The sequence below is a fragment of the Anastrepha obliqua genome, chromosome 3, assembly GCF_027943255.1.
Source record: "Anastrepha obliqua isolate idAnaObli1 chromosome 3, idAnaObli1_1.0, whole genome shotgun sequence".
In the NCBI taxonomy this organism is placed as follows: domain Eukaryota; kingdom Metazoa; phylum Arthropoda; class Insecta; order Diptera; family Tephritidae; genus Anastrepha; species Anastrepha obliqua.
Genome location: NC_072894.1, coordinates 73314865 through 73338765, shown reverse-complemented (window position 1 = coordinate 73338765; position 23901 = coordinate 73314865). Strand labels below are relative to the sequence as shown.

Here is a 23901-nt window from a genome sequence, read left to right as displayed (position 1 = left end):
ACTCCTCATACACCCAATCCACTACGGCGACCCAATCATTCAGTACAAATAGAACAAATTAGAACCCTCTGCACAATTTTTTTTCAAATTTTCCGCAATGGCGCTTTTTTCCACCAATTTAATCTTCGTGCGCGAATCGACGATGTATGAATATCTAACATTTAATTCACAACACAAAAACACTATTTCTAACTTTATGTAAAACTGGTTTTGATTTGCAAAATTTCATGGATGATTTGAAATTATGACACCTTTTTGTTTGGATATATGCTAGTGCCTCTATAGTGACACCACCCCAATTAAAAATATGGGTTTTTGTTACAGTGTAAGGAAAGACATAATCCTAAATTAAAAATTGAGTTTGGCGTGACACCAAATTCGCATTCATGTACGGATGGGAATGTTTCTATAGCATTTTCATTTTTTAATTTTTTTGTTGAAGAAGTTCAGAACACATAATTTCAAACTGTAATTGTATTGAACTTATTTAAATAGAAATGAAGAGCGTTACGAAGAATTCTGGGAGGTGTAAGAAAATGACCCCCTGAATGACTCTCTTCCACTCAATAACACCTGAAAGATTTTTACATTGATTTCTTTCACCTTTTCGAAAAGTGGCTTTTATATTTACAATCAAACAATAGCATATTTATTTTACTTATATTTTTTATTATCACAACTGATTGAAACATGCAATCATACTTATACATAATACATATTTGAGGTATTTTGGTCGAATCCACCTCCTATCTGCGAACTTGGCATTTGAATATTTGAAAAATCATTTGTTGCTTCATGTCCACAGTGGGCAGCGAACAGACTACCAACCAAATGTACTCAGGGATAAACTCGCACAGCTATACCAGCTGCATGGTAGCTTGTTAGTTGAGCATAATACGTGAAGCTCAATGAGTCTTCTTGCAAAATAAAATTTACAAAGAAAACTATCGATTTCAATCAAACAAGTTTTATTGTTGAATATTGAATAGCGCATTTCTATGCATACATAAGTATGTATGTATATAAGTATGTATTTATTCTGCCCAGCATGTAACTCATAAGCATACTTACAGTTTCACTGCCACTTTCAAAGAAAAACTTCTACTAGACCATTTTGCAACATTCACAAGTACATACTCGACTGCTAGTGTTAAAATCACGAGGTAAGGATTTCTTTCGATTGGATTTTGCAAGTGGAAGTTTGAATAGTAAATTAGTAGGTACTTCCACTATATATAGATATGTATATATACATATGTATGTTTGTACCAAACAAAAAGAAAGAAGTAATAAAAACAACATTGCATTTAAATAATCATTTTGCAACGATTTCTCGCCTTCCTTTAATACCTTTCGCTGTGGCCCCATTGTGAAGCGTTTGTGGGTAATACTTTTATTGTTTGCTAGTTGAAAAGCTGCAGTATTGTTGTTGTGATGCAAATGGTGAATTTGATGGCATCATTTGTTGGGGAGCTCCTGTTAAGTTTAGTGCACTTAATACCCTTGCCGAGGCTTTGGCGTTTGCTGTGGCTTCGACAGTAGCACCATGATCAGTATACGTGTTGGTGTCGGTGTATGAGTGCACGAAGAGTCTCTCCTTTGGTCACTCCGTTTCAGTGGCCGTAGAATAAATGAAGCGTTTTGTAATAACGGCAAAAAGAAGGCAACAGGAAGCAAAGCGAAGAGGATATTTAAGCAATTGAAAGCAGGCGCGCTCAATTCGTTCAACCACAATGGCAGACCAACACCAAATAGCCACCGACGCCGACAGTTGATCTCATCCCCTTATCGTGCCACCATTTCCGTCCGTTTGACTAAACAATTAAAGGCATAAGCTGAATAAAGTTTGTGAATGCGCCGTGACTGTAGCAAAATCCACTCCACTCAAAGTACCGAGCAACCGCAGGAAATTTCTGTCAATTATAAAAGTGGGTGCCTATGATGGCGCGAAAAGGACACAGTTCAGATGATTTAAGTTTTTGCAATCTCTTTAATTTTATAAAGTAAAAATAGTTTATTAAAAAATACATACATATGCTACACAAACATACAAGTATGTAACAATACGTAGACCGCGCTTATCGAAACAATTAGCCTTCTTATTCACTTTTTTATTACTTTTACAGATTTTAAACTAAATTTAATAATTTATTTAAACTAAATTCAACGGACGAGCGGCTTAGAGCGTCGTCTTCCATTGGTAATTGTTTTTTACTTTTACCTGCTTAGTGTCAAGTTTGTTTACTTCGCATTATTGTTTTCCAGCAATGTTAATTATTAACAAAAAACAGAAACAAAAAATTAGATAATTATTGTGTAGAATTAATATTATAATATATTCTGTTTTACAGATGTTTGTATATACTGGCAAATGGGGAACTTGGTTTACACTGGTACTGGTGCAGTTGGCGATTATGCTTGGATTTGCTTGCCGCGTGTCTGAGTTCCCTTGCAAAGGTAACAACAACATTTGCATACCATTGGACAAATTCTGTGATGGTCGAGCAGATTGTGAAGATAGCAGCGATGAGCCAAAACATTGCTCAGGTAAGTAACAAGTTCTTCGAAAAAACTCCAAATAAAACAAATTCTTTTAGCACAAATCGCAGTTTGAATAAATTATTGCACAAAAGAGTGCATTGTCGATTTGAAGGTAATAATGTGAGAAAAGAAACAGGATTCGGGAGCGATATAGCACTCTCAAACTATCGTAAAATTAAAAGGGCAGATTTTGAAGAAAGAGAAAGTAAAGAGAAATCTTCTTCCACATTATTGAAAATGTTATTCGTCAATATTTATTGTATTTCCTTCAAAACAATCTCTATGGCGACCAATGTACTTACCTACACAAACCATTCTTTTCAATTTCATAGGCTGGTGCATTGTCGTAATATAAAAATAACGCTCTGATTGTTTAGGGCTTGGCCCGTTCCCCTTAATAAGCTCATATTGATGATTATTGGTTTGTTCTGTTATTGTGTTCATGTACCCATGTCCTGTCAGCACTATTGATGCCTTGGACAACGTTTTGATTCAAAAAAGCATTTCTTTAATCTTCAGGAATGCGATGATATTTTCGCAAAGCATTCACAAAAGTATATTTTTAGTCAGATTTTTGAATGTGCATAAAGCGATGATGTACAATAAGTTTCCTTCGAAATATAATAAAATATCAGCGATACCATTACCCCAATATAAGAGACAGTCGCAACCCAACAAATTTCTTATACTTGATCATCTTATATACAATTGTTCTAACCCTGTGGGCATTAAACGTAGTTTCATAGGAGACACATCTCTAGTTAACATATTAAAAATACCATCGAAAAATAATACGCAAAGGCTTATATTAAATTAAAAACCACATTAAAAATTGTTAGCTAATAGATACGTATACAGTGAAAGCTTCTTTGGGCGGACACTCACTGTTGGTCAACTTTTGTCTGTCCATGACAAGTGTCCACTCAAAAGTGAGTACTTCTTCCTGCACATAAAATTTGGTATAGAAAAAATTTCCGCTCAATTGATTGGTCATGCTAATAGAGGTGTTCGTTAGGAGAGGTTACACTCTGCATATATACATATAAGTGGCGCTTACACCTTATATTTTGTGCTTATACCCTTTCTTATACCTCTGTGTTGCTCCCGTTAAACCGACCGTCGGGGGAATGCTCTACTATACCTCTCAAGACACTTCGACTTCTAAAACTGCATAAATAAAATTATAAAAACAAAAAGTATTTGGTAATGGTGACTTTTGTTGTCCAAAATCTTACCCTTCGAACTTTATATACGGATTTGCACAGCCGAGAAACATATAAACAACTTATTTAGCTCGTTTTTGGTAAGTTTGTTCAGAATGATAGTTCTCGACCTTTAATTTTCTTCAATGTCTGTATAGCGATTTTCTTTCATGGCTAAATACAGTTTTTTAAACAGAAGGAAGTTACACAGAGATAAATCAAGTGAATGCAGGAAGTACATACATAGTTGATGGACAGAATGTCATTCTTGGACAAAATGTCCGTTATTACATTTGAATAACGAGCAGACGCATTATTGTACAACAAGCTGCCAATTCTGTTTTAATGGCGCATTTCTATTTAAAGCAATTAAGATGTTGGCTCTGTTTATGCGAATCTACAGTATAACTTCAACGCTTTTTCATTCACAGTAAATCTTGGACGACCCGATCAGTGTCTTTCAAACTTTAAGACTTTCAATACATGTATGCTCCTCAAAAGTAGTTTTGCTGAGTTGAAAGCAAAATCTAATATTTGCCATTTCGTTTAAAACTTAATTTTTGACAGATGGTTCAAAAGTACTGCCACATTAGGCACAATAACTCATTGTCTATTAAACCAAATGTCATAAAACTATGCCTTAAAACATCTGGGGTTGATGTGGGATGATACATACAAAATATGGTATTGTTGAGATATGTAGGCAGTTCGGGAACTTTTGAAACAGACCTTGGGAATACCTCTGTAAAGGCGGCGAACTATCTTAGGGCAACTATTTTTTATTTAAATTTTTAAGTTTATAAAACTTCAGCGTATTTCAAGCAAAATTAGTACCCACTTTATACAGGAGAGAGATATGAGCCCTTTATTGAGGCTCGAAGGTTACGCTCCTTAATAAAACATAAAAAGAAAATATTTATAGTTGCAGTAAATTTTTGGTAGTGTTGAAACATACATATATACACACATACATAGACTAAGGTAAAAGCTACCATATTAACGCATACAAATTTTATTCTCAATTTGCCATTCTCAGTTTGCAACCGAACTTATTATGGTGATGTTGGCCGCACCTATACATTAAAAGTGCCAACACCACAATGGAATCGACTGCCTTTTTTGTGTCACTTAACTTTCACAGCTTCTGGGCGTGAACAGGGCGATATTGTGCAAGTAAGTATATTATTGGGTATTGGACTCAAATTCACTGACTATTTATAATCTTACATATGTAAACAGATGTACATAACCACTTTAGAATGGATTTTAAAAGCAGGCAGAAATGAAATATTAATGCACCTATAATAAAATTGCATATAAAATGATGTGCACTTTAGCAATCAACATCTGCTGTGATTTCCCAAGCCGATATTATTTCATGAACAATAAGTTTTCAAAATGAAATTAAGTATTACTTTTCTATTCCTTTAGATTATTTTCGATAGTTTCACGGTGGGTCGTTTTGATGAAGGAATGGTCGACTCGGATGTTGATGGTTACGAAAGCAATGTCAATCCTGCTGGAGAGTTACCAGGATGCCCTGAGGGCTTTATGCAGGTAAGTCCTAATTTGAGTTAAATAATGAAAAGAGAGATTCATTAAAACATTTTTCTTTTTTTAAATAATTTCAGTTAAGCGAATTGGGGCGGCCTTTTACAGGAGGATCCTGGTGCGGGAAAGCCACTGGACCTCAACTGTATTTTAGTGAAACGTCAACAGTAACTGCGTCTGTAAAAGTAAGTATCGACGTTTAAATTAAATTATAAAGAGATTAGTTAGTTACCTAAAGAACTATTGCGGCCGCCGTAGCCGAATGGGTTCGTGCAAGACTACCATTCGGATTTCAGAGAGAGAACGTTGGTTCGAATCTCGGTGAAAGACCAAAATGCAGAAGAAGTTTTTTCTAATATCACCCCTTTGGAATCGGCTTGAAACTGTAGGTCCCTCCATTTGTGGAACAACATCAAGACATACACCACAAATAGGAGGAGGAGCTAGGCCAAACACACAAGAAGGGTGTACGCGCCAATTATATATATATTATATAAAGAACTGCTGGTGTAAATTGAAATTAAAACAATTTCCAAATTATCAAAATCAATTTTTTTTTGTTATCCAGGAAAAATTGCATTTGCATGTGATGGCAAAAATGTCTTTATAGTTGACCAGCAAAATCGCATAATTTAAGTAAACCAAACTAACCCCGATATGCCAAGCACAATCAAGTCTATGTCCAAAGATTAATTTTACCGGTGATGTACTTTATGTATAAGTGTATTCTGTCAAAAAAATATCGGGAAATATCATTTAAAAAGGCGGGCGGTACACATAAGTCACTGTGTGACTTTTTCCTTTTCCCAAAACTTAAATTGCCACTCCGCGGACGCCGCTTTGAAACGATAGAAGCCATTAAGGAGAATTTACTGAAGGAACTGAAGAAGATCTCTTCAAACGCGTTTAAAATAAGCTTCGATGACTGTATTAACCGTTGGCATATGTGTATTGCTTCGAGTGGAGCCTATTTTGAAGGCGACAAAATAAGTTTTGATGATTAAACAATTGTTTTGCGTTTTATTGAACAATTCCCGGTTTTTTTTGACAGAATGTATGTATGTACATACGTAAAAGCATAATTTACATATTTAAAGCGAATTCTTCTCTAGTCTAGCGAGTGGAGTACTCATGTGTGACAGCCTCAAGATGACCCTCAGCGCGACTTCATAGGAGGTGACTTCACTAGAGCTGCAACAACATTTACATGTATTTTGTTTTTGCAATTTGGAAGTTGGATTGTCAAAATTTCAATAAGAATGTACACAAACATTTCAACCACCAAATCTTAAAAAACAAAAAAAGGCAACAAATCAAATGCTATAGCGAACTCACCTTATGTGCCCGAATTCAGTTGTTTTACATCAAAATGTCTACAAATAATAAGAAAAGAAGAAGGAGGGTTTATTATGTCCAATTCGACTAATTTTTAATGCACGCCAATTCTTATGAGAAGTTTTTTTTAATCAGACGTTCGAGATGCTTTCGATGTGACACTTTTCCACTAAGGCGACATCTGTAAAAATCCAAACATTTTGGAAACACGGCGCTTCACTCGTCTTCTGAAGCTCTCTAGAGATAAGCAGATATGTAGAATTAATTTAAATGTAGTCTGTGTCGCGACAATTTCTTGTGAAATAAACGCATTAAGGTGTATGCTTCGCATAGGTCAACGGTATTATAGATAATTCACCTTTTAACTTAGATTAACAATTCTCATTAAGTCAGAATTCCTCATTGGACTTATTATGTCGTTCTCTCGCTTAACGACTAACTCAATAACCTACAATCGTGCAGATTGATATTTGGCCTTTGCATAAAATCTAATCTGCATCCTATTATGTCAAGCCTTCTGGAATTGTTGATTTTTCATTTAACTGCCAATACTTTCTTATTATCGTCCTTTGCATTAGGTCTAGAAAATACACTTGTAATGTGATACGATGTTTATATATGTATGTAGCTTTTTCTAATAATAGCCTCTACTATTCAATGAATGCAATGAAAATCGTCTGAGTTCCTTTCTACCATGAAAAAGATTGCTAAATAGAGACTGTTTAAAACAATTTCTTGAATTCCATCTGCCAAAATGAAGAGGAAATGCTAGGCATAAAAACTTTACAAGTGTATACATATATCAATTTTGTTAAAAAAGTAGGGAATTTATCATTTAAAAAGGGATTGTCAGAATTAAAAAATTAAAAAAAAACATAATTTCAATACCAGATTTTGAATGAAACCAATTGTTTATTAATTTTTAGACATATTTTTATAAAGAGAAAAATATCACATTTATTTTTTTATGTCATATAACTAATTTTTTAATGAAATTTTTTCCAGGTATTTCATCCGCCCAAAAATATCCACGACGAAAAACCATTTGAATTCAAAATACGATACAAATTTATCAGTCAAACTGATGCTGTAGTCAGGTACGTATGTGAATATAAAGGGTGTTTTTTAAGAGCTATAGGAAAGTTTTTCAAAAATAAAATTCAGAATAAATTCAAAATAAAATGCATGAAATTTTTATTTAAATCGATAGTACAGTCCATATAATTTAATGTTTGAAGATTATTTCATGCAAATGGTCTATCCGCTTAGTCCAATTTTGGCATACTCTTTCCAAGGTTTCAGCCGGTATCTCACATATGAATGCGTTAATGATGTCTTCCAATGCGTTAAATGAAGCAGGCTTGTCTGAATAGACATGAGCTTTAACATAGTCCCACAAAAAATAATCTAAATGCGTTATATCGCACGATCTGGGTGGCCAATTGACAGGTCCCGAACGTGAAATAAAATGTTTACCGAACTCGGCTCTCAACAAGTCCATTGTTACGCGTGCTGTGTGGCATGTGGCACCGTCTTGCTTAAACCACATGTCATGCAAGTCAAGCTCTTGCATTTTGGGCAAAAAAAAGTTGGATATCATTTCACGGTAGCGCTCACCATTCACAGTTACGTTACGTTTCGCAGCATCTTTGAAGAAGTACGGTCCAAATATACCTGCAGCACATAAACCGCACCAAACTGTGTCCTTTTCTGGATACATTGGTAGCTCTTGCAATTCTTCTGGCTGATCTTCACTCCAAAATCGACAATTCTGCTTATTTACGTACCCATTGAATTGATTAAATCCCATTGATTAAATCCTTTTGCAAAATAGCCGCTTCTGTAGGTCGATTAAACTGACCATAAAATAGAAGAAGCGCGCGATAAACTTTCTTAACAGAACACGCATTTTTATAATAAAATTCAATGATTTGCAAGCGTTGTTCGTTTGTAAGACGATTCATGGTTAAATTATAGACCAAACTGAAGATGTTTGACAGGAAACAAAACACGAAACGTGCGTCAGCTGTTTAAACCAACTGTTTAAAAAGATAATAGCTAAAAAATCACCCGGTATATATGCATTTGGGCTTCTGCTGAGTATGTATAAGTATTATAATATCTTTCTTATTATTGCCAAATGGTTGAAAATAAAATTTTTAAACTTATTTTAATACAGTCATTAGTATTCGATAAACTTATATTTTTTTTCCTTTTTCTCTGCAGATACGGTTTACCCGACAAGCCACTGGAATTGGGGCGAGTTACACCTGGCACTTATTGTACACGTCAGTTTGATGAATGCTATCGAAATAAGTGCCATCTACAGAGCCCTAATTATCCGGGCATGTATCCGAGAAATGTAACCTGTTATTGGACCATACGACAAAAAGAGGTGCCGACTAGTAAACATGCAATGATCGCCGTTAGTCAAGAGAATCAACACAAAGCTCTAGTGAAAAGGTAATCACACTTTAGTATTTACATTGAAAATAATTTTTTGTGTTATAAGTATACATATATAGATGAGACTCAAACACCACACCGAAATTTTGATGCCAATAAAGGACTTTACTTTTCTGCATAATTAGCACACGAAAAAATTCGAATACACAATCATTGGTCAAAAAGTCAATACTAAAATATAAAATAGTACTTTTTAAACCAACGATAATGATACATGAGCACAATGAAATAATGCCGAAATTGGAAATATACAATATTTCTGGGAGCCGGGTGTAACGAATGAAGAAACTTAATATGCTTTGTCCCTGATGGAAAAGCTACAAATATTGAATAACTGAAATTTTACAAAAAATTATTATTAAATATTTCGCTTAGTGTATCAGTGAATTGAAGTAAATTAGTTGTCAGAGCTATTGATTTCTCAAACTATATTAGATTCTAGCTAACTGCTGGAAAAAGCTTTACTCGATTGTTCTCGCGCTATTGAGTTACCTCCGATAACTCGATGTACATACCTACAATAGGTACAGCCGTTTTGTTTAAATAATTAAATTGTGTACTTTTACTTGTACGAACCTTTTTTTTAAATTAACATACATAAATATGTCGCTCATTTGCTGCAGGAGTGTCATATCCAAAAAACCAAAATGTCGAGCATTTTCTACATATTTACTCTGTCTCCCTCAGTAAATGAAAAGACATTCATCTAATGAAATATTGTTAAATCGTCCCCTTAGTATAACAATAGCCTATGTGCTCATAGGCTATTATTTTTTTTTTTGAGTTTTTGGATTCTCCATCGTCGATTTTATATGTGGTCAAAATTTTGTCAAATTCTAGTTCCACAAAGTGGGTCAAAACGTCAGTCAAAAAATAATAAATATTTACAGACATAACGAGATTTGAGTGAGAGCTACTTTTGACAAAAAGTTTGAAATTCATTTTCTCAAAACATCAAAAAATTTATAGGCTATTTTAATACTAAGGGGACGAAATAATACCGCCATGAATTTTTCATACAGCTTAAATGAAGAGCTTGTGGTCACTTTCTCATATTTATGTATCTAAATGTTTATTATTATTTATTATTTTTTTTTATGACACTTTTGCAGCAAATGAGTTATATTTATATGTCAGTAGAGGGATTACACACATATATATTATAATACATTTTATTTATTAGGTCGATTGCAAGTTTCAACAAAACTTCGCGCTCCATTCGCGCGTGGTCAGACTGTACAGGAGAACGCGATCATTTAATTTTCTATGACGGCAGTTCAACGAACGATCCAGTATTGGCAAAATACTGCGGAGGTGACTGGTTACCACGAGTGGTATCGCGGTAAGTTTTAGACTTCATTATGTATAAATGTACTTAACAAAAAAAAAAAACAATTAAGAAACCCACTCCTATTTGAATGCTTATGTAGAGAGTATATCGAAACAAAAATTTTTGTGAAATGTGAAGTAATAAGTGAAATATTAAACATTTGCTTGCTTCAGCAGATTTAACTGGAAGATTGGTTATTTCACTCACTGAAAAGTTCTATGTAGCTAATTTTAAGGTTCTTCAGAATCAATCGTCGAAATAAATTTGTGCAAGCTTACTATCGAAATTTATTATATCGTATTTTCGCAAATATAACTTTTTTATTTATAAACTTATGTGAACACTCCTTGAGCAAGACTTTCAAACTTTTTTGAGAGCCTTCATTATTTGAAAAATAAAAAAATAAAAAGTATCTACTTTTAGAACTCTGAGTACAAAAATTCACTAGAAAAATATGGCATCAGAAGATAATAATTCTTGAGTATAAAATGCAGCAATCGTTGAGCTCTTCACAATAAGATAACGTTTTTAAATCTCGGGTATTAAATCACGAAGTTAAGATAAACATTTATTTTACGGCTTATAGTGGCACAAGCAAACAAATTTTTTGTTCCATGATACTCTTCTCACAAGCTTTCAGATAGACTTTTTGCGCAGCCTTTTTTTGGCCCTCTTCAAAATAAGCACATGTACTGGTTGCCCACCTAACAATAAATTTTAGATAATTTTATATGCAGTAAACTGTAAGGTATTCAAGCACTCAAATTTATATTTTTGTTTTCAGAGGCCCGGAAATGTTGGTAGCATTCCATTCTAGCCCGTTTTCAGCGCCATTACAACAAGGAGTTCCAAATCGTGGTTTTGAACTTGATGTCGATATCATATTTACAGATTCTGATTCATATGACTTCGCACAAGGGACAAAAAACTCTTGCGAATTCCATATTAATGCAACAAATCCGGGTGAGTACCTGGATACACATGATTTTATTTCTTGTATTGTTTTGTGTTATTATTCTTAAACAATTATTTTGAAAACAAAATGTTATCCCAAAAATATTCAAACTTAGAACTATATGAATTATTGATATTTATTAAATCAAGTTTATTGTAACATTATTTTTTTAATTTATTAAGAATTCATTTTTTTTCTGTTGCTTTTCTACTGACATTTGGTCCAAGGTTCGGCGATTAAAAAACTTGTAATTAAATTTTTATTTTCTATAGTATGTATGCGAATAAATTTACTGTGGTGCGCGTCTTGACATTGTTCCACAAATGGAGGGGCCAAATGTTTTATGTCGCTCCGAGCGGCTGTTTCTTCATACTCGTAGCAGAAATACCCTCGGAGGTGTGTCGCCTGTCACGAATGTTATTAGAAAATAACTTTTCTAATAAGTGGTGATTCAGTGGAATTAGGTTAAGACCTAAAACCTTTAAGTAAATGAAACTTTCAACTTTGCCATTTTGCTATGAGAATCATTTCATTTCTGTATTTTAAGGTAAACATCAATCGAAGGTCAGAGGCACTCAAACAATTGTTTATTGTCCATATTGACTATCTTCTGAATACTCAAAGAGTCTGAGTGAAATTTTCACACAGAATTAAACAACAGTACTATCCATAGAGTGGGAGCCATTATCTCACATATACAGTGTCACTATTTGACCACACTCACTTCCAAGACTATGGAGTTCCACCAAACATTACGTATTCCCCTCAAAGAAGGTGAAGAATAGGCTATACATAAAATAAAATAAAATGAAATATATACTCACATATGCTAGGCTCATATAAGTTCTTGAGCTATTTATTATATCTCCTCATAACTGAGCGAAAAACTTTTCCACTTTTTGATGGAGCTTCTATGGTCAAACAAGAAGTGCGGTAACTGGTTGCGACTGAGAGATAGATAGTTCAGGGATATAATTTCTAAAAGATCACATGTGATGTCGGTTAAGCTCTCGCTGAACCTTAAGAAACTATATATACATTAATAATATCTCTTTAGCAAGCGCAAAGGAGGCGTGGTCTGGCCTATAGTCAAATAGGTTTTTTGTTTATCAACTTCCTTAAATCGGGACTCACTTCGACAGAATAGTTTTTTGGTTTTACTATTGAAGAAGTCCTCAGATATGGAAACGGGTTCTTTCAATATAAAAAGAGAAGCACAATATACAAGAGAAGCACTACAATATAAAAAGAGAAGCACTACACCATTATTTTCTAAATAACATTCAGATTCAGAATCTAGAGGCGGACGTCAAAAAAAATTCTTTACTCCTGGAAATAAACTGACACGGAGCCTTTTTTGTTTACTAGGTTGATTAAAAAGTTTTGCAGTTCGATAACAAAAACAAATTTTTAAAGTTTCAAATACACTTTATAATCAATATAGTCTCCCTGAACACCAATACACGCGTTCCAACGTGATTCCAATTTTGAACTCCATCCCTAAAGTGATAATTTGGAAGGGCTGTAAAATACGCTTGCACTGCTCGTCATTATTGAAATACGCTTTCCACCGATGCATTTTTTTTAGATCTGGCAACAGCTGCAAGTCGATAGAGGCCAAATCTTGTGAATACGGTGGATGTTCCAACAATTCGAACTTTAATTCATGGATTTTAATTATTTTCAAAATGCTCTGGTGTGCAAAATGGTCTTGGGTGCATTGTTCTGATGAAAAAGACGCTTTAAATGTTGCTTAGAAAGTCGCATGCGATTGCATTTCTGCTCCATTGTTAGCGAATGCAGCAGTCATTGTCCACACAGCATTCTGAAACCCAATACTTCAGTCAAAATATTGCTTGCCCTAGAGGGCTTCTACAAAATCTCTTGTAGTCACTCAACGATTTTCTAAAACTAGATCCTGTATTTTTGCTACGATTTCTGGTGTTGTTGCTGTTTTTGAATGTCCTTGACGTGGACCATCTTCTAAGTTTGTACGACCACATTTAAATTCAGCAACCCATATTCCTACTGTACTAATTGATGGTGAGAAGTTCTTATTCAATTTCAACATTCGTTCATATTGGGTTGGGAACTAAGTAATTGCGGATTTCACTCATAGATGGCTTCACTTGAATTTTTAGGTTTGGAGACGTAGTACAAATTTAAAACACATTTTGTTATTTGATAGTTAGCAATTTAGCTGTCAATCAGAAAAAAAAAGGTTTTTTATATGTTGCGTAGTTTTCGTTTGTTGAAACCGCCATCGCAAGGTCATAAAAAGTTATGTGCTGTTTATGGTAACGAAGCCTTAAAAGAGCGGAAGTGTCAAAATTGGTTTGCCAAATTTCGTTCTGGTAATTTTTAACTCAAAGATGAAAAACGCTCTGGTCGTCCAGTTGAACTTGATGACGCCCTAATCAAAGCAATAATCGATTCGGATCGTCACAGTACAATACATGAGATTGCAGAGAAGCTTCATGTACAACATACATGCATTGAAAATCACTTAAAATGATCCATTTTTAAAATGACTGAAAACTGGCGATGAAAAATGGGTTGTTTACAATAATATCAATCGGAAAAGATTGTGGAGCAGGCCAGGTGAACCAACTCAAACAACATCAAAAGCTGATATTCATCAAAATATTTGTTATCAGTTTGGTGGGATTACAAAGGAATTGTCTACTTTGAACTCTTACCACCCAACCGAACGATAAATTCTGATGTCTACATTGAGCAACTAACGGAATTAAACAATGCAATTGAAGAAATCGGCCCGAATTGACAAATCGAAAAAGTATTGTATTCCATTATGACAATGCAAACCCACACACATCTTTGGCCGCTCGGCAAAAATTATTGGAGCTTGGTTGGGATGTTTTTCCACATGCACCATATACCTACTATAGTCTTGATCTCGCACCATCTGAATACTTTTTGTGTCGATCTTTAAAAAACTCCTTGAATGGTAAAAATTTTAATAATAATGATGATTTCAAATCGTACCTGATTCAGTTTTTTGCTAATAAAAACCAGAAGTTTTATGAACGTGAGATTATGATGCTGCCTAAAGATGGCAAAAGGTCATAGATCAAAATGGGCAATAGATTACAGAATAAAGTATTTAGTTCCATGAAAAAATTGCCTTTGATTTTCTAAAAAAATTCGGAATTACTTAGTTGCCAATCCAATAAATTTCGTTTGCTTTTAAACCTTCCAAAAATAAAAACTGAATCACGGCATGAATTGTGAGAAAAGATGAATTGACAGATTGAAATGAAACCTTATGTACTTTCATATGAAGAGTGTACCAACAAAAACAAAAAAAAGGGCTAGTAGCAGCGCCATCTTTTATCGAACCTCAAAACTTATAGAAGAAACTATTTAGTAGTACCTCCTTAACAAGGAAAAAGGCGGTCGTAATGAACTCATTGAGGAAAATAATTTCTCAAAGAATATTTTTCTTCGCTCGACTAAACATATATATGCGATTCCATATCAGCTTATAAAGGGTCCGCCATATAACTTTACGGAAATAAAAATGCTATAAAAAAGAAACTACTCAATATTTTTCCAAACTGTTTTTTTTATTTTGAAGTACAATCCTTCCGGTGAATTGGGTGGTCGGTTTGCTTCAGCTGCCGAACCAATTGGACTTTGTACGGCGTCATACCAAGGTCTTTACGCAAAATTCGTCTCAATGATGTCTCCGAAATGTCCAATTGTTGAGAACGACGGTGAACTGATGTTCCTGGTGATTCACGAACACTCTCGGCCACAGCAGCAATATTTTCGGGTGTACGCACGGTTTTTGGTCGGTCACGCGTTGGTTTGTCAATAAGCAACCCAGTTTCTCTTACTTTTTTCGCAAAGTAACGCACATACGCTTCATTCGGTGCTTTTCTTCTTCCCGTTGCCGTACGTAATTTTCGTACACATTGCAACATGATTTTCAAAGTAATGTCGCAATATTTCCCAGCGTTCTTTGAGCGTATACACAACCATTTTCGTTCAGCGGAAGAATAAAAATAATTTTCTGTCAAATCAGATGACAGCTAAGTGTTACCATTCTTCAAATAATACCTAGTTCAAATCCGTAACAATTTCTATTGCGCTCAAACTTAACTTATTTATCTTAAAATTTCTTGCAGACGACGTATTATTTTCGCGAAGAGGACGAATGGGTCGTATTGTAAGCCCTCGACATACTCTACCTCCGAACACAACTTGCACATACCACTTCCATGGTTATCCTGGTGATCTGATTTGGCTATCCTTCACAAGCTACAACCTGCAGATATTACAGCAAACCATTCATGACAACAATACACTAGGCAGAGTAAGTAACCACGTAGAAGCAATATATACCTCCACTTTTAATTGGCTTTTCAATAACTTTGTCACTTTTTAGGCTGACTTACCTCCTTGGATAACGCGTCTCAGAATGTGGGACAGTTACGGCACATATGTTTCGTCAAAAACAACCACAACGACAGGGCAACCGCCATCACCGCCACCAGTGGCATCTTCTGCTTCCGGAAGCAAGCCAACAACAGTTAACCAAAGCGTTTATGGCAATTACTATTATAGCCCGCAAAATCCTAAATTGAATAAAAATTTACGCGTTAACATTGATAATGCATGGAATCCAGTCGATACTTACATTTACGGTCCAACGCAATCGAGCATATTTAATAATGAAAATAAGTATAGTGGTTATCAACAAGCAGGAGCGGGTACAGGTGGCAAACAAAGCGGTGGTGTCATCAATAGTGGCATAAGCGGCATCAAGGAGAGTCTAAATTATATTTCCGGTGGTAGTAAAAGTAGCAAAGACTCGACTTCAGCCGAAAAGAGTTCTGTTTCGTTGATGAGCTCAAAAGGCAAGCGCAGATTGATGTTGGAAATATATGATTATGAAACACCTAAATTATGCGATCACACTGCCATCAGTAACAATGCATTGGGTTACAATAAGCTGAGACCTTGCAGCCCATTGGAGAGCTATGTCAGTTCCGGTCGCGATTTGGTAAGCTAAATTTTTTTAAAGGGATGAAAAGAGAAGATTCTACTGGTACAGATGGGCATGTGGCAAATAGCAATGAAAATATTACTCTTTATTTCTTTTGTGTGATCAGCCATTTATTTATAATTTAGCAAATGTCAAGGTATGGTCTTGGATATCTCGGTCAAGATTGATATTTTAATAGCAGATGATAAAGAATAGTCCACTAGTCACGCAATCTGTGATTAATCAACACATCGTTTTTATTCTTTAAGATAATTATGAAATACATATATAATATATCAATTTTGAAAATATTATCTTTTAAGAAATACTTGTCAAAAGAGATAGCAGCGTCAATTAAGATTTTTATAGGAGTTAAAGCGGATTTTTCTCTCCTGCCCGAACAACTTTTTATTTGCTGTCAATCGAGAAGGTTGTGTGGCTGACTCGATTGAAATTCAATCGGAAGTGAATTGCAGAACCTGCCCGAATGATTTCCAGTCGGAAGTAATGCTGAAGTACGGTTCACCCTCCAATTCGGCACATTTTAGTTATTATCTGAAGTCAATAGACATTGAAGCTGCCTACATAGGAAACTTTAATTTGATACATATAAATTACTACCACACATATAAAAAGAGATAATGACAATCCTAACCATCAAGTCGTTCGGCCAGAAAAGCAAAATCAAAATGAACATCGATTAGATTCGAACAAATATTGTTCAACACACACAGAAAGTCGGAGTTAAAAAAGAAAGTGTAAAATTACCAAAAAAAAGTTGTTGTACGGGTGTGAACGGTGAATCCGCTCTTAAAGTTGAAAATTTTTCCAACCACTGCTATTTTTATCCTCATTGCAGAAATTAGAGTTTCACACTCACACTGGTACTGCGCTTTTCCCAGCTCAATTTTCACTCAATTATGAGTTTGCCGATACAGAACAGGGAGGTGAACCATGGCCCGGACGGAGAGGAGAAGATCCTGTTCCATTACTTTGTTCGCGGGTATTTCGAAAGCGTAAAGGCAACATCCAAGTACCACGAAATGTATTTCTTTATGGCAGAGGTGGCGCAAAGAATCTCACATGTTTGTATCGATTTGAGGCCGGCTCGTCGGAACGTGTTCGATTAGCTTTGCATAATGTTACGTTTGGCGAGGGTACAGCATGTACAACTGACCCCGACCTACATACCGGGCGACCGCGTTGTAATCAACTCGACCCAGAAGGACGTATTACGGAATTGCGTCTGTTCGATGTGCCATTTCGCGATGTGAAAATACAACTGGGTTGTTTTTGTGACAACTCGAGTACACTTTATAGTAATGCGCCATTAACCTTTATATCCAATTCACGTGTCATGGAGCTATCATTCACTGTGACTCGTCTAAATATATCGGAAGATTTTGCAGATGTTTACTTTTTCGCTTCTTATGAATTTAAAAGAGTCAGTGAGTGTCGTAAACGACTTAAACTGAAAGGCGCTGGCGGTGAAGATGAAATAAAATATCCTATGAAATCACAAGATTCTAGTTGTGAAGGTCTATCCTGGTGCATTGAAGCGCAAACATTGGAACACTCGTTATTCGTGCAGACATGGGGCTCTTATTTGCCCACAGATCCTACTTCAGAGGACGCTATGCGTTGTCATACGAAAAACCGTTTAATCATATATGCGGGTCGACCGCTAAAGGTAATGCGCGTTATATGTCCGGCGCAGAGCGGACCGAGACCGACATCATTGCATATATTTTCGGAGGATTGGACAAATGGTCAGCCATTATTTTCCAATAAGTAAGTTTGATAGAATCGGTGCATAAATATCGATTGTTATTGTAATAAATTATGTTATGTTTTTTATTTTAGGCCTGTCAGCTTAGTTTTGGAACCAATACTAAAAGAACCCGGTGATATCGCCTTCACATGGTTGGAAATATATCGCACTCGGAATTCCTTAATTCAACAGCTAGACCTACAAAGCAACACCAGCGTTATGACTGGCGGTACTGCTGGTGGTAATGACACACTAACCGATATCGGATTCTATCCAAAGGAGTCTGATTGCGAATATAAATGCCCCGAGTTGGATGCGTGTATTGCGGGGAACCTGTGGTGTGACGGTAAGTGATTTTTATGCATAGTTCTTCATTGCACCATCAAAAAATATTCTATTACATACCTTCTTATCCTGATATTTTCCCACAAACACAGCTATCTGTATTCTGGTCTTACAGCTGAATTGGGCAGCTTGTTGTTTTTAAATACAGCGGTTTTATAGGGCAAAAATCGAGTAATTACAAAAATTTAGCAATATTATATTTAATTTGTTGAAGAAGAGTTATTCTGTCTTAGTAGAGACGGTGAGGAGATTGGTGAGTAGAAGTACACCGCAAGGTGGAGTCCGCTCACCGTTTTTATGAAACGCAGTTGTGAATAAAATTCTGTTAATACTAGAATCGGCCTCTGGTAAATTTGTGTCTACATTAGGAGACTTAATACCAAATGCTCTATACATATATACTTTCTAGATGGGCAGAAAAGTGTAGTTTAGGAGTCATATTGTGCACTAGGAAACATAGAATCACTCAGTTAAGTCCAATTATGCTTAAGGGAGAAGCTCTTGTCATTTCGGACTTGGAAGTCAAACATCTTAGAAAGTGTTAGAAAAGCTGGCCTAGCTTTTTAAGTCTGTAAGGGAGCTTTAGGTAAGACCACGGAAATCAAACCTAAGGTTGCTCATTGGCATTATACTGCAGTTGTCACGCCCATTCTTCTATATGGAAATGTTATCTGGTGGTGTGCTATGCAGAAATAGACCAAAGAAGCAGAGGTCAGCGGAATTAGAAATATGTGGCATAATGAAAACCACGCCGTCCATGGCTTTGGACATCATATTACATCTGCCACCCCTCGATCTCTTGTGCAAATATTCAGCGGCCTATTTCGCTTTAAGGCTAAGAGCGAGCTCACAATGGAATACTGTCACACATGGACATTCAACCATCTTAAACACCTATACGAATATACCTAATGATTGTGATTATCACCCTCCTATTCTCTTTCAAACGAATTTCTCAGTGAAAATTCTTTCTAGACTAGAATGGCTTGAAAAAGATCCATCACCCAACACACCCCTTGAGATATACACTGGCGGATCTAAAATGGATACCGGTGTAGGATCAAATTTTACGAAGTGTGCTAAAAAAATAAGGTGAATTTTCAAATTATAGCAATATAGGATCTTTAGTTTGTTTGTGAGAGGCATAAATAAGGCAAGTGTTTAGCGATTTTCTGCTATCGAAAAAATGGATCAAAGACGTTGCATAAAATTTTGTGTAAAAAATGGAATCAAGTGCTCAAAAATACTTGAAATATTCACAGTGGCATACGGTGAGAGTACTCTGAGTCAAAAAAATATTTACAAGTGGTACAAGCTTTTCACAGAAGGTCGGAATGACGACGCTCACTCTGGACGGCCCAGCACATCAACAACCGATGAAAATATAGAGAAAGTGAAGAGAATTGTTTTGGAGAATCGTCAAATCACTATAAGAAAATTTGCTAAGGATATCGGCATATTGGTTGGCTCATGCCATGCAATCTTTCCGGAAATTTTGGGCGTTGCGAAATTGCTGTATTTTGACCAAAAACAACATCTCATGAGCATCGCTCAGGAATTGTTGAAAGACTTCAATGATGATCAAGATTTGCTTAAAAGGGTATAACTTGTGACGAATCATGGGTATATGGTTATGACATCGAAACCAAAGCCCAATCGTCCCAATGGAAGAGTCCAGGAGAGCCAAGAGTCGATAGCAGAAAATCGCCGAACACACAAAGCACTTGACTTATTTATGCCTCTCACAAACAAACTAAAGATCCTATATTCTTAAAACCGTGAACATACTCGTATCTTCGAGACGAGTGCACCAACATAAAAAAATAATAATCGAAAGTCGAATGTACGTAGCCTACAAAATTGGACTTCACCTTATTTTTTGAACACACCTCGTATGGGGAGGAGCTTTTTATCAGAGAATCCTGTAAACGAACGCATCATTGTAGTGTTTTTCAAGCAGAAATGAGCGCTTTTTATGAAGCCTTAAGATGGTTAGAGATAATCAGAATATCATCAAAAGATATCTGCATTCGATCAGATAGCCAAGCTGCCCTACGGGCTCTGGATGCATCCCAAATAACATCAAGGAGCATCTAAAATTGTCGCCAATCTTTTAGTGAGATACATAAACAGTATCGTATTATCTTATGCAGGGTTCCAATCCACAGAGATATACCAGGGAACTCAAGTGCTGACCAACTGGCAAGAGAAGGTACCTGTATGCCAAACATTGTGTGTTAAAAACCTTTTACGCTTTATCCAAATCTTAGAATGGTTCAATCTGGAAGAGAAAACGTAGCCCAGCCCCTGTAGCTCACAACGGACCCATTTCGTGGCCTAAGTGGCATCGCTGTTCCTATGTGCGATGCGGCTTCCAAACCTACCTACCTACTTGTTGAGGTTGTTGCTACATCTTGAAAATATATGTAAATTGTAGACATGAAATTCCCTTTCATAAATTTTGAATCATTTTAGGAATCGAATAGAAAATATGTATTAGTATTTGATGTGAGACAAGTTTTATATTCCTAAAATTTTGCAAACATTTATTGAAAGCATATGATTAATAAAGGGTCCTAGGAACGATTGGTTTCTAATGAAACTAGTCGCAATCGAAATGATGTATCCTGCCCGCTCTCATTCATCTTTCGTTCATACAACACTCCTTACATAAACTAACCTCACAAGTAAATGTACTGTGAAAATTTTTGAGAATATCATGATGAGTTTGCGGCAGTGCAGCAACCCTAATAGCTGGCGTTCTATACATTCATAAGGCTCAATATTCTCGTAACCCAAATAAAAATACAACTTATTATATGAAAATATTTTAATTTGAAATACGATTTTTTTCCAAAATTTTCTTCTCTAGGTCACAATAACTGCCCATCAGGATTTGATGAATCTGAACAGGAGTGCGGTTCCGCGCGCAAACTACTTGAACTGCCTGGAGGTGTATTTGCAGCGCTTGGCTGTATAGCGGCGGCCGTTACTGCCTGCCTCATATTCTGTATTTTTGGTTTATTGAGGAAACGTAAAAAAACTGTTGGCCAAAAGATTACCATAAATGGTACACTCAAAAAGGACTTCAACAAGGAGTCACTGTTTATTGATCCAGCCTCTTGACACGGGCTACAGCCGGTCGAGTATATACATGTCGATCGGGAAACGACTGTGTGATATGTTGCCGTTAAATTTTAGTGCTGCTATTGCTGTCGCTTTAACATTACTCCAACGAGTACGGAAGAGGCATACGCTAAGGATTTATCGATCCAGCATGCATGACCGAGTATGTGTATTGTGTGCCCTAATTAAATGATATACCATACCTATATATAAGGAATTTTTCTAAGCGCTTGTTTTCAAAATACAACAATTAAAAGGACAACAACAAAGAAAACAGTTGGAAATCAGCAAACGCAGATAAGCAAAATTAAGATAAGAAAACGATACAATCACTGCCTTTCCGTGATTAAATTTTCAAACAGAATCAAAGATTAATTACACTGTGCGACAAAAAAGACCACTAAGGATCGAAATGAGTTACACGTTTGATAGGAGAAGTCTTACAGAGTACTGTGTCCAAAACTGTTGAAGGTATCTTCCAAACTGTTTAGTTTTTTACTTTTAACCTTTCCATAACTTTAAGTAACAAGGTAAAATTATACATTGCTTATATTTAATCTGAGAGTTGTCACTGACCTACATATCTAATCTTTATTATAACGAGAAGACCGTCGGATCTGTATGTATGTATAATCAAAATATGTACTCATACTCCTATTATCGGTGGCCGCTGTAGCCGAATGAGTTGGTGCGTGACTGCCATTCGAAGGTGCGTAGGTTCGAATTTCCGTGAATGAGAGCTCAAATGATAGAAAAGGTTTTTTTAATAGCGGTCAAATCTCGGCATGTAATGGCAAACATCCGTGTGTATTTCTGCCGTGAAAAAGCTTTTCATAAGAAATATCTGCCGTTCAGAGTCGGCTTGAAACTGTAGGTTCCTCCATTTGTGGAAAACATCAAGATCCGCGCCACAAATAAGCGGAGTATCTGGTTAAATACCCAAAAAGTGACAGTAGCTTTATGGCTCCTTAAAATTTGTTACGTCTATATGAGGTAATCAACTCCTTCAAACATACGTACCATCGCCATAAGAGACAAGTGAAGGAATGAAAAGAAAGAATATACGGGGAAAAAGTTATAGCCGAGAAAAGAAGAAACGGAAAGTACTACTCAGGCGATGGCTAACTCCGCAGTGTGTTTCTGCCATGAAAAATCTGCTCATAAGTAACCATCTGCCATTCGGAGGCGGCATAAAACCGTAGGTTCCGCCATTTGTGGAAAACATCAAGACGCACACCACAAATAAGGAAAGTTCTTAAAAAGTAAGATCTACAATCAATGAGGGACACCTACGTAGGCTTAATAGATTCTAGAAAAGCAAGTCAATATGCTATGAACTGAGTCCTGGGTCTGCTTAGTTTGTTTTGATCTCATAAGGTCGGTTTTCAATGTAATGAATTTACTCCTACCCCCCTTGTATATACATATAATTGGAAAATATGTACATCTATTATTAGTTTTTTGACTGAGCTTCTCATTCAATTCAGGGAGCGTAGCTTGGCAATGTCCCACAAATGGAGAAGCCTGCAGTATTCGAAATACTTGTAGAGTAGAGTGAGGAGTTCACGAAACAGAGCAACTGCCCTGGCAAGAATTTAAACAGGCAGATTTTCAAAATACTTTTGATGCAGACTTGCACCCATTACCCATACACCATAAACCATTAAATTTGGTTGTTTTCTGACAAGAAATTTTATTATTATTATTATTATTTTCTGAGAAGAAGCGGCCACTATTAAAAGAAATTGTTTGTAGCATCTGATGTTTCAAGAAGCAGGATATGAGTGATGACCTAAAAAAAATATCTAGAAACAAATTCAAAATATGAAATAAACACTCTCAGTTCGAAAATAAGTAATGTATTATTCTCTTTGCTATGCTGGTGAAATTTTGGAAAGTTCACATGTCTATGTAAAAATTTGGGCTTTTAGACCAAAAACGTACTTTACCTATGCTGTAATCGAACGTGTACACCTTTAACCTGGTCATCTCAATTTGACGCACAGGTTTATTTGTAAGATATTTTTTACGTACATACTTGTTTGTTATTGTTATAAGACTTTTTTTTATTAAATTAGTTTATATTTTTACTATTTATTATTAATTTTTATGAAAACAGTGAAAGACACGCACTTTAAACACATAGCAATAGTGGTGCCAAAATCAAAATACCCAATCAGGGCTTGTAATTGATAACTTAGCAGTTTACTTTTAAGACATTTTTTATATATTTTTTATGGTAGCTAAGGTTATTTAAAAAAAAAATAT

At 35.6% G+C, this 23901-nt stretch overlaps 1 protein-coding gene across 1 annotated transcript; it reads left to right on the top strand.

Annotated features, from left to right (window-relative positions):
- The first annotated feature begins 2351 nt into the window (after positions 1 to 2351).
- Positions 2352 to 23232, top strand: LOC129241130 (uncharacterized). Its single transcript, XM_054877314.1, has 13 exons — positions 2352 to 2547; positions 4780 to 4916; positions 5175 to 5300; positions 5375 to 5479; positions 7635 to 7726; positions 8856 to 9092; positions 10279 to 10437; positions 11210 to 11388; positions 15532 to 15719; positions 15792 to 16409; positions 17251 to 18182; positions 18255 to 18508; positions 21380 to 23232. The coding sequence occupies exons 1-13, from the start codon at positions 2352 to 2354 to the stop codon at positions 21631 to 21633; spliced, it is 3477 nt and encodes a 1158-aa protein (XP_054733289.1). The 3' UTR covers positions 21634 to 23232.
- Positions 23233 to 23901: the final 669 nt, after the last annotated feature.

Excerpts from the sequence above, each read along its gene's own strand:
- LOC129241130 (XM_054877314.1), top strand. The coding sequence starts at position 2,352 with ATGTTTGTATATACTGGCAAATGGGGAACTTGGTTTACACTGGTACTG. Across the intron at positions 5,480-7,634 it reads CAGTAACTGCGTCTGTAAAA|GTATTTCATCCGCCCAAAAA; the intron begins GTAAGTATCGAC and ends AATTTTTTCCAG. Across the intron at positions 18,183-18,254 it reads CAGCCATTATTTTCCAATAA|GCCTGTCAGCTTAGTTTTGG; the intron begins GTAAGTTTGATA and ends TTTTTATTTTAG.